This window comes from Salvelinus sp. IW2-2015, linkage group LG4q.1:29, assembly GCF_002910315.2.
Source record: "Salvelinus sp. IW2-2015 linkage group LG4q.1:29, ASM291031v2, whole genome shotgun sequence".
NCBI lineage: Eukaryota > Metazoa > Chordata > Actinopteri > Salmoniformes > Salmonidae > Salvelinus > Salvelinus sp. IW2-2015.
This window is the reverse complement of record NC_036842.1, coordinates 82,385,744-82,398,479: the sequence shown is the minus strand read 5'-3', so window position 1 is coordinate 82,398,479 and position 12,736 is coordinate 82,385,744. Positions and strand designations below refer to the sequence as shown.

General features: G+C 38.3%; 1 protein-coding gene across 1 annotated transcript in view; it reads right to left on the bottom strand.

Moving 5' to 3' along the window:
• The window catches only part of LOC111961032 (engulfment and cell motility protein 1-like), a 17,563-nt gene extending 5,423 nt beyond the window's left edge, over nt 1–12,140 (bottom strand). The window contains exons 1-4 of the mRNA XM_070439851.1: nt 11,953–12,140; nt 9,554–9,662; nt 8,571–8,611; nt 8,373–8,445 (exon numbers count right to left, since the gene is read on the bottom strand). Of these exons, the coding sequence (XP_070295952.1) occupies nt 8,373–8,445; nt 8,571–8,611; nt 9,554–9,628 (189 nt within the window). The 5' untranslated portion in view covers nt 9,629–9,662; nt 11,953–12,140. The remainder of the gene's footprint in view (nt 1–8,372; nt 8,446–8,570; nt 8,612–9,553; nt 9,663–11,952) is intronic.
• Nucleotides 12,141–12,736: the final 596 nt, after the last annotated feature.

The following is a 12,736-nucleotide window of genomic DNA, read 5'->3' as shown; positions in this document are numbered from 1 at the left end:
CGTTTTGCTAAAAACCCACCACCTCACGCCGCCAGGACTCCCCCCCAAATCGCTTAGTCCTCCATTGCCCAGTTCCTAGACGCTATTAGGGATGTCAGCCGCCCCCCACCCCCCCCCCCCACGCCCCACCACCGGCCACCCCCTCCTCCCACACCCCCCCCCCTTCGCCCCGCTTTATCGTTAGTGTTTAGAGTTGGTTAGATTTTTTATTAAACGACAGTCTACATGTCCAGGCCCGTCTGAAGTTTGCTAGAGAGCATTTGGATAGCCAGAAGAAGATTGGGAGAATGTCATATGGTCAGATGAAACCAAATATAAACTTTTTGTAAAAACTCAACTCTCGTGTTTGGAGGACAAAAGAATGCTGATGTTGCATCCAAAAACACCATACCTACTGTGAAGCATGGGGTGGAAAACATCATGCTTTGGGCTGTTTTTCTGCAAAGGGACCAGGACGACTGATCCGTGTAAAGGAAAGAATGAAGGTGCCATGTATTGTGAGATTTTGAGTGAAAACCTCCTTCCATCCCAAGGGCATGAAGATGAAAAGTGGCTGGGTCTTTCAGCATGACAAATGATCCCAAACACACTGCCCGGGCAACGAAGGAGTGGCTTCGTAAGAAGCATTTCAAGGTCCTGGAGTGGCCTAGCCAGTCTCCAGATCTCAACCCCATAGAAAATCTTTGGAGGGAGTTGAAAGTCCGTGTTGCCCAGCAACAGCCCCAAAACATCACTGCTCTAAGAGGAATCTTGCATGGAGGAATGGGCCAAAATACCAGCAACAGTGTGTGAAAACCTTGTGAAGACTTACAGAAAACGTTTGACCTCTGTCATTGCCAACAAAGGGTATATAACAAAGTATTGAGAAACTTTTTATTTGACAAATACTTTTTCCACCATAATTTGCAATAAAATCATTAAAAATCCTACAATGTGATTTTCTGGATTTTTTTCTTCTCATTTTGTCTGTCATGTTGAAATGTAACCTATGATGAAAATTACAGGCCTCTTCATCTTTTAAGTGGAGAACTTGCCAATTGGTGGCTGACTAAATACTTTTTTCCCCACTGTAGTTATAGTAGACATACTGTATATAGTTTTAGCAGATCTGCTGTATATAGTTGTAGCAATCCTACTGTATATGTAGTCATAGCAGACCTTCTGTATGTAGTTATGGTAGACCTACTGTATATAGTTATTAGCGACAACTGTATATAGTTAAGCATACCTACTGATATATTGTTTTTGTAGACCTGTTTATATACTATAGTAACCTATAGTTATAGTTATAAGCATAACTACTGTATATAGTATAGTAGACCTACTATATATAGTTATAGCAGACCTACGTGTATAGAATGTCTACATCAGTATTCACAGCAGACCTATTGTGTATAGTTATAGCAGACCTACTGTATATGGTTATAGCAGACCTACTGTGTATTGTTATAGTAGACCTACTGTGTATTGTTATAGTAGACCTACTGCTGTATAGTTATAGTAGACCTACTGTATTTTTATGACCTACTTATTAGAAAGCCTAATGTATATGGTTATAGTATACCTACTGTATATTGCATATAGTAGACCTACTATTTAGAAAGCCTAATGTAATGGTTATAGTATACCTACTGTATATTGTCACAGGCCGGCTCAAAGCCTGTGACAAAAATGAGGGGACACGAACAACAGGTATAGGCCAATTAAAAAGGTTCTTTATTCTACCAAAAATTAACTTTAAAACAAAAAGAAAAGGAATGAGGTGTGGAAGTATCATAATGTAGGGTAAAGTGCAGGGATGCGGGAATCTGTGTGTGAAAATGACTGAGTGAAAACTATGAAAACTACAAAGGTACAAACAAAACAGGATCATACCGGAGGAGCAGAGAGAGAGACAAAAGTATTAGTGAAGCAGTTTAAATACCCTGAGCCCAGGTGGCTCCAATCACTAACGACCCTCCTCTGCCTGCAGGAGGAACCGCCCCTGCAATGCAGAGGGGCCGTGATATACAGAACTACTATCAGGACTACTGATATACAGGACTACTGTATATTGTTTTTGTAGACCTGTTGTATATACTATAGAACCTATAGTATAGTTATAGCATAGCTACTGTATATAGTTATAGTTGCTCTACTATATATAGTTATAGCAACCTACGTGTTATAGAATGCCTACTGCATTAGTCACAGCAGACCTATTGTGTATAGTTATAGCAGACCTACTGTATATAGTTATAGCAGACCTACTGTATATTTGTTATAGTAGATCTACTGTGTATAGTTAGTTAGACCTACTGTATATTGTTATAGTAGACCTACTGTGTATAGTTATAGTAGACCTACTGTATTTAGAAAGCCTAATGTATATGGTTATAGTATACCTACTGTATATTGTTATAGTAGACCTAATGTATTTAGAAAGCCTAATGTGTATATGGTTATAGTATACCTACTGTATTTAGAAAGCCTAATGTATATGGTTATAGTATATCTACTGTATATGTTATAGTAGACCTACTGTATTTAGAAAGCCTATGTATATGGTTATAGTATACCTACTGTATATAGTTATAGCTGACATACTGTATTTTGAATGCCTACTGTATATAGTTATAGTTTACCTACTGTATATATTTATAGTATACCTACTGTATATAGTTATAGCAGATGTACTGTATATAGAATGCCTGCTACATTAATAGCAGGACCTACTGTATATAGTTATAGTAGACCTACTGTTATAGTTATAGTAGACCTACTGTATATAGTTATAGCAGACCTACTGTATATAGTTATAGCAGACCTACTGTATATTGTATATGTAGACCTACTGTATATTATAATGTCTACTGTAAATAGTTATAGTATACCTACTGTATATATTATAGTATACCTACGTATAGTTATAGCAGATGTACTGTATATAGAATGCCTGCTACATTAGTTATAGCAGGACTACTGTATATAGTTATAGTGACCTACTTATATAGTATATAGCAGACCTACTGATATTGTAGTCCTGCTATAACTAATGTAGCAGGCATTCTATATACAGTACATCTGCTATAACTATATACAGTAGGTATACTATAAATATATACAGTAGGTAAACTATAACTATATACAGTAGGCATTCAAAATACAGTATGTCAGCTATAACTATATACAGTAGGTATACTATAACCATATACATTAGGCTTTCTAAATACAGTAGGTCTACTATAACAATATACAGTAGATATACTATAACCATATACATTAGGCTTTCTAAATACAGTAGGTATACTATAACCATATACATTAGGCTTTCTAAATACAGTAGGTCTACTATAACAATATACAGTAGGTATACTATAACCATATACATTAGGCTTTCTAAATACAGTAGGTCTACTATAACTATACACAGTAGGTCTACTATAACAATATACAGTAGGTCTACTATAACTATACACAGTAGATCTACTATAACAATATACAGTAGGTCTGCTATAACTATATACAGTAGGTCTGCTATAACTATACACAATAGGTCTGCTGTGACTATATGCAGTAGGCATTCTATAAACAGTAGGTCTGCTATAACTATATATAGTAGAGCAACTATAACTATATACAGTAGCTATGCTATAACTATACTATAGGTCTACTATAGTATATACAACAGGTCTACAAAAACAATATACAGTAGTCCTGTATATCAGTAGTCCTGTATAGTAGTTCTGTATATCACGGCCCCTCTGCATTGCAGGGGCGGTTCCTCCTGCAGGCAGAGGAGGGTCGTTAGTGATTGGAGCCACCTGGGCTCAGGGTATTTAAACTGCTTCACTAATCACTTTTGTCTCTCTCTCTGCTCCTCCAGGTATGATCCTGTTTTGTTTGTACCTTTGTAGTTTTACATAGTTTTCACTCAGTCATTTTCACACACAGATTCCCGCATCCCTGCACTTTACCCTACATTATGATACTTCCACACCTCATTCCTTTTTCTTTGTTTAAAGTTAATAGTTTTGGTTTAGAATAAAGAACCTTTTTAATTGGCCTATACCTGTTGTTCGTGTCCCCTCATTTTTGTCACAGGCTTTGAGCCGGCCTGTGACAATAATACAGTAGGTATACTATAACCATATACATTAGGCTTTCTAAATACAGTAGGTCTACTATAGCAATATTACAGTAGGTACTATAACCATATACATTAGGCTTTCTAAATACAGTAGGTCTACTATAACAATATACAGTAGGTCTACTATAACTATACACAGTAGGTCTACTATAACAATACACAGTAGGTCTACTAATAACAATACACAGTAGGTCTGCTATACATATACAGTAGGTCTGCTATAACTATACACAATAGGTCTGCTGTGACTATCTGATGTAGACATTCTATAAACAGTAGGTCTGCTATAACTATATATAGTAGGTCTACTATAACTATATACAGTAGTTATGCTATAACTATACTATAGGTCTACTATAGTATATACAACAGGTCTACAAAAACAATAATATCAGTAGGTATGCTATAACTATAATACAGTATGTCTGCTATAAACTATATCAGTAGGTTCTACCATAACTACATACAGAAGGTCTGCTATGACTACATACAGTAGGATTGCTACAACTATATACAGCAGATCTGCTAAAACTATATACAGTATGTCTACTATAACTACAGTGGGGCAAAAAAGTATTTAGTCAGCCACCAATTGTGCAAGTTCTCCCACTTAAAAAGATGAGAGAGGCCTGTAATTTTCATCATAGGTACATTTCAACTATGACAGACAAAATGAGAAGAAAAAAATCCAGAAAATCACATTGTAGGATTTTTAATGAATTTATTTGCAAATTATGGTGAAAATAAGTATTTGTCAATAACAAAAGTTTCTCAATACTTTGTTATATACCCTTTGTTGGCAATGACAGAGGTCAAACGTTTTCTGTAAGTCTTCACAAGGTTTTCACACACTGTTGCTGGTATTTTGGCCCATTCCTCCATGCAGATCTCCTCTAGAGCAGTGATGTTTTGGGGCTGTTGCTGGGCAACACGGACTTTCAACTCCCTCCAAAGATTTTCTATGGGGTTGAGATCTGGAGACTGGCTAGGCCACTCCAGGACCTTGAAAATGCTTCTTACGAAGCCACTCCTTCGTTGCCCGGGCAGTGTGTTTGGGATCATTGTCATGCTGAAAGACCCAGCCACGTTTCATCTTCAATGCCCTTGCTGATGGAAGGAGGTTTTTCACTCAAAATCTCACAATACATGGCCCCATTCATTCTTTCCTTTACACGGATCAGTCGTCCTGGTCCTTTGCAGAAAAACAGCCCAAAGCATGATGTTTCCACCCCCATGCTTCACAGTAGGTATGGTGTTCTTGGATGCAACTCAGCATTCTTTGTCCTCCAAACACGACGAGTTGAGTTTTTACAAAAAGTTATATTTTGGTTTCATCTGACCATATGACATTCTCCCAATCTTCTTCTGGATCATCCAAATGCTCTCTAGCAAACTTCAGACGGGCCTGGACATGTACTGGCTTAAGCAGGGGGACACGTCTGGCACTGCAGGATTTGAGTCCCTGGCGGCGATGTGTGTGTACTGATGGTAGGCTTTGTTACTTTGGTCCCAGCTCTCTGCAGGTCATTCACTAGGTCCCCGTGTGGTTCTGGGATTTTTGCTCACCGTTCTTGTGATCATTTGACCTAAATAATAATAACTATATATGGTAGGTCTACAATAACTATATTACAGTAGGTCTGCTATAACTAAATGCATTAGGCATTCTATATACAGTAGGTCTGCTATACTATATACAGTGGTCTTATTATAACTATATACAGCAGGTATATTAATAACTAAATACAGTAGGTCTGCTATAACTATATACAGTAGGTCTACTATAACTATATACAGTAGGTCTACACATATAACAGTAGGTCTGCTATAACTATATACAGTAGTACGCTATAACTATAACAGTAGGTTCTACTATAACTATATACAGTAGGTCTACCGTATACAGTAGGTCTACTATAACTATATACATTATGTCTACTATAAACTAATAATACACTTAGGTATGCTCTAACTATATACAGTAGGTCTACTTATACTATATACAGTAGGTCTTAAAATTACTATATACAGTAGGTCTACTGTAACTATACACAGTAGGTCTTACTATAACAAAAATACAGTAGGTATACTCTAACTATATACAGTAGACATTCTATATACAGTAGGTCTGCTAATAACTATATACAGTAGTCTGCTATAAACTACATGCAGTAGGCATTCTATATAAAGTAGGTCTATTATAACTATATACAGTAGGTATACTATAACTATAATACAGTAGATCTACTATAACTACACACAGTAGGTCTGCTATGACTATATGCAGTAGGCATTCTATAAACAGTAGGTCTGTGATACTACATACAGTAGTCTACTATAACTATATACAGTAGCTATGCTATAACTAATACAGTAGGTCTACTATACTATATACAGCAAGTCTACAAAAAAATATACAGTAGTCTACCATAACTATATACAGTAGGCCTACAAAAACTATATATAATAGGTCTGCTATATGCAGTAGGTCTACCAATAGCTATATACCAGTAGGTCTACTATAACTATATACAGTAGGTCTACAATAACTATATACAGTAGGTCTGCTATAACTAAATGCATTAGGCATTCTATATACAGTAGGTCTGCTATAACTATATACAGTGGGTATATTATAACTATATACAGTAGGTATATCATAACTACATACAGTAGGTCTGCTAAAACTATATACAGTAGGTCTACTATAACTATATACACTAGGTATGCTCTAACTATATACAGTAGGTCTGCTATAACAATAAACAGTAGGTCTACTGTAACTATACACAGTAGGTCTACTATAACAAAATACAGTAGGTATACTCTAACTATATACAGTAGGTCTGCTATAACTACATACAGTAGGTCTATTATAACAATATACAGTAGGTCTGATATAACTATATGCAGTAGAAATTCTATATAAAGTAGATCTATTATAACTATATACAGTAGGTCTGTTATAACTATATACAATAGATCTACTATAACTACATACAGTAGGTCTGTTATGACTATATGCAGTAGGCATTCTATAAACAGTAGGCCTGCGATTACTACATACAGTAGGTCTACTATAACTATATACAGTAGCTATGCTATAACTATATACAGTAGGTCTACTATGCTATATACAGCAAGTCTACAAAAACAATATACAGTAGGTCTGCTATAACTATATACAGTAGGTCTACTATAACTATATACAGTATGTCTGCTATAACTATATACAGTAGTTCTACCATAACTATATACAGTAGGTCTACCATATACAGTAGGTCTGCTATAACTATATACAGTAGGTACGCTATAACTATATACAGTAGGTACGCTATAACTATATATAGTAGATCTGCTTAATATTGTGTTTATGAAAAGCCAACTGACATTTACTCCTGAGGTGCTGACTTGCTGCACCCTCGACAACTACTGTGATTATTATTATTTGACCATGCTGGTCATTTATGAACATTTGAACATCTTGGCCATGTTCTGTTATAATCTCCACCCGGCACAGCCAGAAGAAGACTGGCCACCCCTCATAGCCTGGTTCCTCTCTAGGTTTCTTCCTAGGTTTTGGCCTTTCTAGGGAGTTTTTCCTAGCCACCGTGCATCTACACCTGCATTGCTTGCTGTTTGGGGTTTTTGGCTGGGTTTCTGTACAGCACTTTGAGATATCAGCTGATGTACGAAGGGCTATATAAATACATTTGATTTGATTTGATTTATATTTTTGTTCAGTAGAATTAGAGAGGGGGGAAAGAAAGAGAGTGTTGGAGAGAGAGAAGGGGGGAAAGGAGAGAGGGGGACGAGAGAGAGAGAGAGCAAGAAATTAAGTTGGTTTAGTTTCATTTGTCATTCATGCCTGCACTGGCCCAGGAAATAGCTGGAATATCTCCTCAGACACAGACACACAACTGTAACAGTGCCAACCAGCCCTCCTATTACCCCATGCTCATCACACACCCAGTGGAATAACAATGAACACAGCCACAGCATACCCCCTGGTAGAGGTTTGTGTTTGGCCTTTTCAAAAGTCACAAGCTTAGTTTAGCTCCAACAGCTACCCAGACCAAGGCCACTGGCGTTGATGACATTTCAGCCATCACTGGCATGACAGGACACCACACCCTCTACTGTCAACTTAAAGTATTGAAGCCACACACTGGACAGACAGAAAGACCTATGTTTGTTTACAGACAGCCTCCATGTTCACTGAAAAGAAAGAGAATCAACTCACAGATTCAGTGATGTAGGTCTGAACACCGTCGGCATACTGGAGGGCGTAGTTATCAGGGCCTGGAAGATTCCACCTAAAACCCAGTCATCATAGGCACTGTAACTACTGCAAGTGGACAAAGTAGTTGCTTGAACTCTACAAGGATAACATGAACACACACGCTCAGTCGCACAAACACACACACACACAGACACTTACCCATCACAAACTTCCTTTATTACAGCAGAAAGGGGCTTTTTCTGTCAGGAGAAAAACATAGTTGTGGTCAATAAGCAGCAGAAGGTAAGAACTTATTTAGATATCATGCTTTCATTTTTGTAAACCATAGTGGATTAACTATAGTACACTGGTCCTATGACCCTGAGCCTGCTGATCCAAGATAAACTCAAAGCTTTTACTTCCTCTATGCTGTTGACTTATGAGGCAACAGGGACATTCAGTAGAGTGAATAAATAAGACAAACTGAGACAAACTACTTTAATGTCTACACTTCAATTGCCCTGTAATTTGTGGTATACATGGTGGTCAACCAATCAAAAGTGTTTGTGTACTGTGGTAGACCTATCACTGCCCTGTAATTTGTGGTCTGTAGGAGGTCAACCAATCAGAGGTTTTTGGTGAGGTCTGGTAGTCCAATAGCAGTGCTTCTGAGGGACTTGCCGTTAGTTTTTTTCTCCCATGAAATGTCTACAGAACCAGCTTGTTCAAACTTCACAGGCACCCATATCTAACTAAAACCTTTTATTTAATTATGGCCTTGGTCTATTAACAGTTTGACATCCTAAACACCCAGCACATTAGCTCCCGAGTAGCACAGCGGTCTAAGGTACTGCATCTCAGTGCTAGAGGCGTCACTACAGACCCTGGTTCGATTGCAGGCTGTATCACAACCGGATGTGATTGGGAGTCCCATAGGGCGGCACACAATTGGCCCAGCATCGTCAGGGTTAGTGTTTGGCCGGGGTAGGCCGTCATTGTAATGCCGAGGTGCATCAGCCCTTCATAAAGAACATTATTATCCCGCCCATCGCCGCTCAGTATTGCTACATATACCACAGCTCTAATACAACCCACAGGCTGCAATATGGATTCCTATTGTAACTTTCCACTTAGGCATTGACAGTACAGTAGATTTTCTAAACTCTCTGACTCAGGCTCCACTCCTGTGTTCTGATGCTTACCTGGTCCAGTTGAATGAGCTGAGGGTATGCCCCTGGCATCTGGATGGCAATCTTCACAATATCCTGTTGGGGCATCTTGAAGTGTGTGTATGTGTGTCCTCCTAAGACTCTGAGAGATAAGGTCAAATGAGGTTAATATTACTATGAAATAATTCACACAGTAAATTAGGATTTTTCTGTACGTTTCTGGCCTGACCAGATCAGCCCTGCCCTCGAGTCATTGGGGCTTTCATTTTCCAAATGAATTTGCTGAACTTATATCTTCCTCTTTTAAGGTACTATGTCTACATCTGCTTCAGTGTGTACAGAAACATAGCCCTTTCTGTGCATAGGACTACATACAATTGAATACAAGGCCAGACACAGACAGACATACATACACAACCTCCATGGCACACATAGACATCCATTTCCTCCTCAGCTCACAGATGGGAGTCCCAGAGGAGAGGACAGTCAAGCTCTTTTCATACTCTCTCCAGCACATATGGAAACACTAAAGTTTTTTAAACAATTCTGCACATGCTTCAATTGATGAAAAGGGAAATATATGTGTGTGTGTGTCTGTCTCCCATTCATAGGTCAATGGAACTAACCTACAAAAAATATGTTATATTTTATTATTGGTGTTTAAGTGCCATTTCTGTCAAAACATGGACACTTCCTCTTTCACCTGACAAACTGCACATAGTTTTCTAGAACCCTTCCATTTCAGTATCCCTATGTCATCCCAAGTAGGTCAATAGATGTTAACTTGTAGCCTACTTTGCTAGCTGAATTAACACTGTAATTACTGGAATGTCATAAGCTCTTCAGCCTTGGTATTTTGTTAAGACACATTGAAAGCAGAGCAGATTATGAATGACCATGATCACCACCAGTGTTTTGGCTTTGATGGAAACTCTAACCTGAAAATGTTCTCACTCACTTCATATACTAATACTCTTGAAGCCTTGTGAAAGACAATGCTCCTTCGACCCAAAACATTACTATACTAGCCTACTATTAATACAAGGCAATTATAATAATAAGCCTTTTGTGAACTAACACTCGCACTTTACTTTTTCCCCTCTTACTAGCAGTGACTTTGCTGATAGCTACTTTATTGAGGAAAATATTACTTACTATGACTGAGATATTTGGTTGTACCACCTAGCTATCTTAAAATGAATGCACTAACTGTAAGTCGCACCGGATAAGAGTGTCTGCTAAATTACTAAAATGCTAAATGTAGGCTACATGACAGGCTGGCAGGGAGAGCAGTGTTTGGGTTTCCTAGGCTCTCTCCCCTGCCTGTCCCAGCATGCTTTGGGCTGCACCCTCCCTCCGCTACTACTGTAAGAGGAAGAGGTGCGAGAGAGAGAAAAAGAAAAGAGAATGTGTTGTATGAGTGTAGAGGTAATGTGTGAATCAGTGTCTCTGCATTTGTAAATCCTATATATGAATGGTATAACTACTGTTCACTCCTCTTATGTTTGTTGTGTAGTAAATATTTCACTTTTTATTTTCATAATTTTTTAGTTGTTTCCTGTGAAGCACATTGCGTTGCATTCCATGTTGGAAATGTGCTGTATAAATAAAGCTTGATTTGATTACAGTGAACCATATAGTAATAGTGCCCATGACCATATAGGGCTATGCATAAACGTGTATCCTCCTGTATCCCTTCTGTTAGCCTGCAGAACTAACACTGTGCCATGCCCCTTGACGCTGTAATAACCATCCCACCGCCTGTCCCCTTAGGGGGTGGGGAGGAGCTGGCCTTCAGCTCCCTGGAATTCCAATCCTGACAGACCACCTACAACTGCCACCACAAACACACACACACACACACTTTGAAGTCTGTTGTCATCCGCACCACCACTTGAGAGGGGCTATTAGTGCCTGCGGCTTTACATTCTGGGTGCTGAGTAGAACTTTGTCAATGGCAGTTGTCGACACACTAGTGAAATTGATCCATGGCTCGAGAGCCAGCCCTTTTCTGTCGTGATTAATTGCAAATGTATGTCGAAACATTGAGGATTGCTTGTTACCTGACACTTTACAAAAATGGAATGGAAACTATTTTCTTTGCAGTAAGCCATTTCACAGCACATGCTAGCATACACTGAAAACGACTTTTAAAAAATACCCACCAATGAATTAAACTATTCATTATGTAGGTTGATTCGAGTTGTTGTTTCACTCATATATAAAAGTTAGGGTGACTGACTATTGATGTCAACGCTCCTCAGCCCGTTTATCCTACTAGTTCGCCATAGACACAAAAAAGGACGAAACGGGTAACGTTAAAAAGATACAGGTAATGCTGAACTGGGTTTAGCATTACCCATTACTGAACACAGTTTAGCGAACAATCACAGAAAATATCTGGTTGAGTTGCACTTTTATTTGGCTCCTACCTGTTTGAAAATAAACGTTACTGTCCTCGCGAAAGCGCCGAGATCGGGACTGGAAGCATTTGAAATCTCTCCCTAGAGAGGACGACAATAATCCGAGAGTGAATTATATTTCCAACTATCTTGGAGAACCTATCTGCCTAGGTGGAGAGGTTTCCAAAAAGTATTGACCATGCAAAGTTCCGGGTTGAGTTTAGTCACCCGCCCCCTGTAGGAAGCACTGTGTGTCGACCATAGACAGTAAAAAGAAGGTATAGAGTACCACAGTATGAATCATAACACCCATAAAACCTAGTGGTCAAACAGGGAAATGGTTCCAATCGTTTTTACACCATTCATTTTTCCCATAGGGGATTTTAGAAACACTTAAAATAAGGGCTGTGTAGGCTTACTGTGGTGTGACGTTTTGATAACCATGTAAATCCCTCTTGGACAAGGTAACTTTTATCAATATATTCACCTGTATTTACACCCAAAAATGTAAATGCTAATTAGTTGCTAATGTGGCTATCATAAAGAAATACAAATGCCATGATGATCTGGACGAGACTGCCGAATCGAGGCAAAAGTAAAAACATCTCTGGATTAACTATGTTATCTAAATGTAGTTATGAATAAATTTGCAACATTTCTTTAAATTGACAATTCTGTGAACTGTCTTGTGCAAGTTTTAAATTGACACATTTCCTGTTAGCAAAGGTGTCAGCTAGAGATGACATGCAGGAGCTTGCAGGGATTTATAATTTTGCATAATGTCTACTTTGATGAAAATTAGCATTTTAGAATC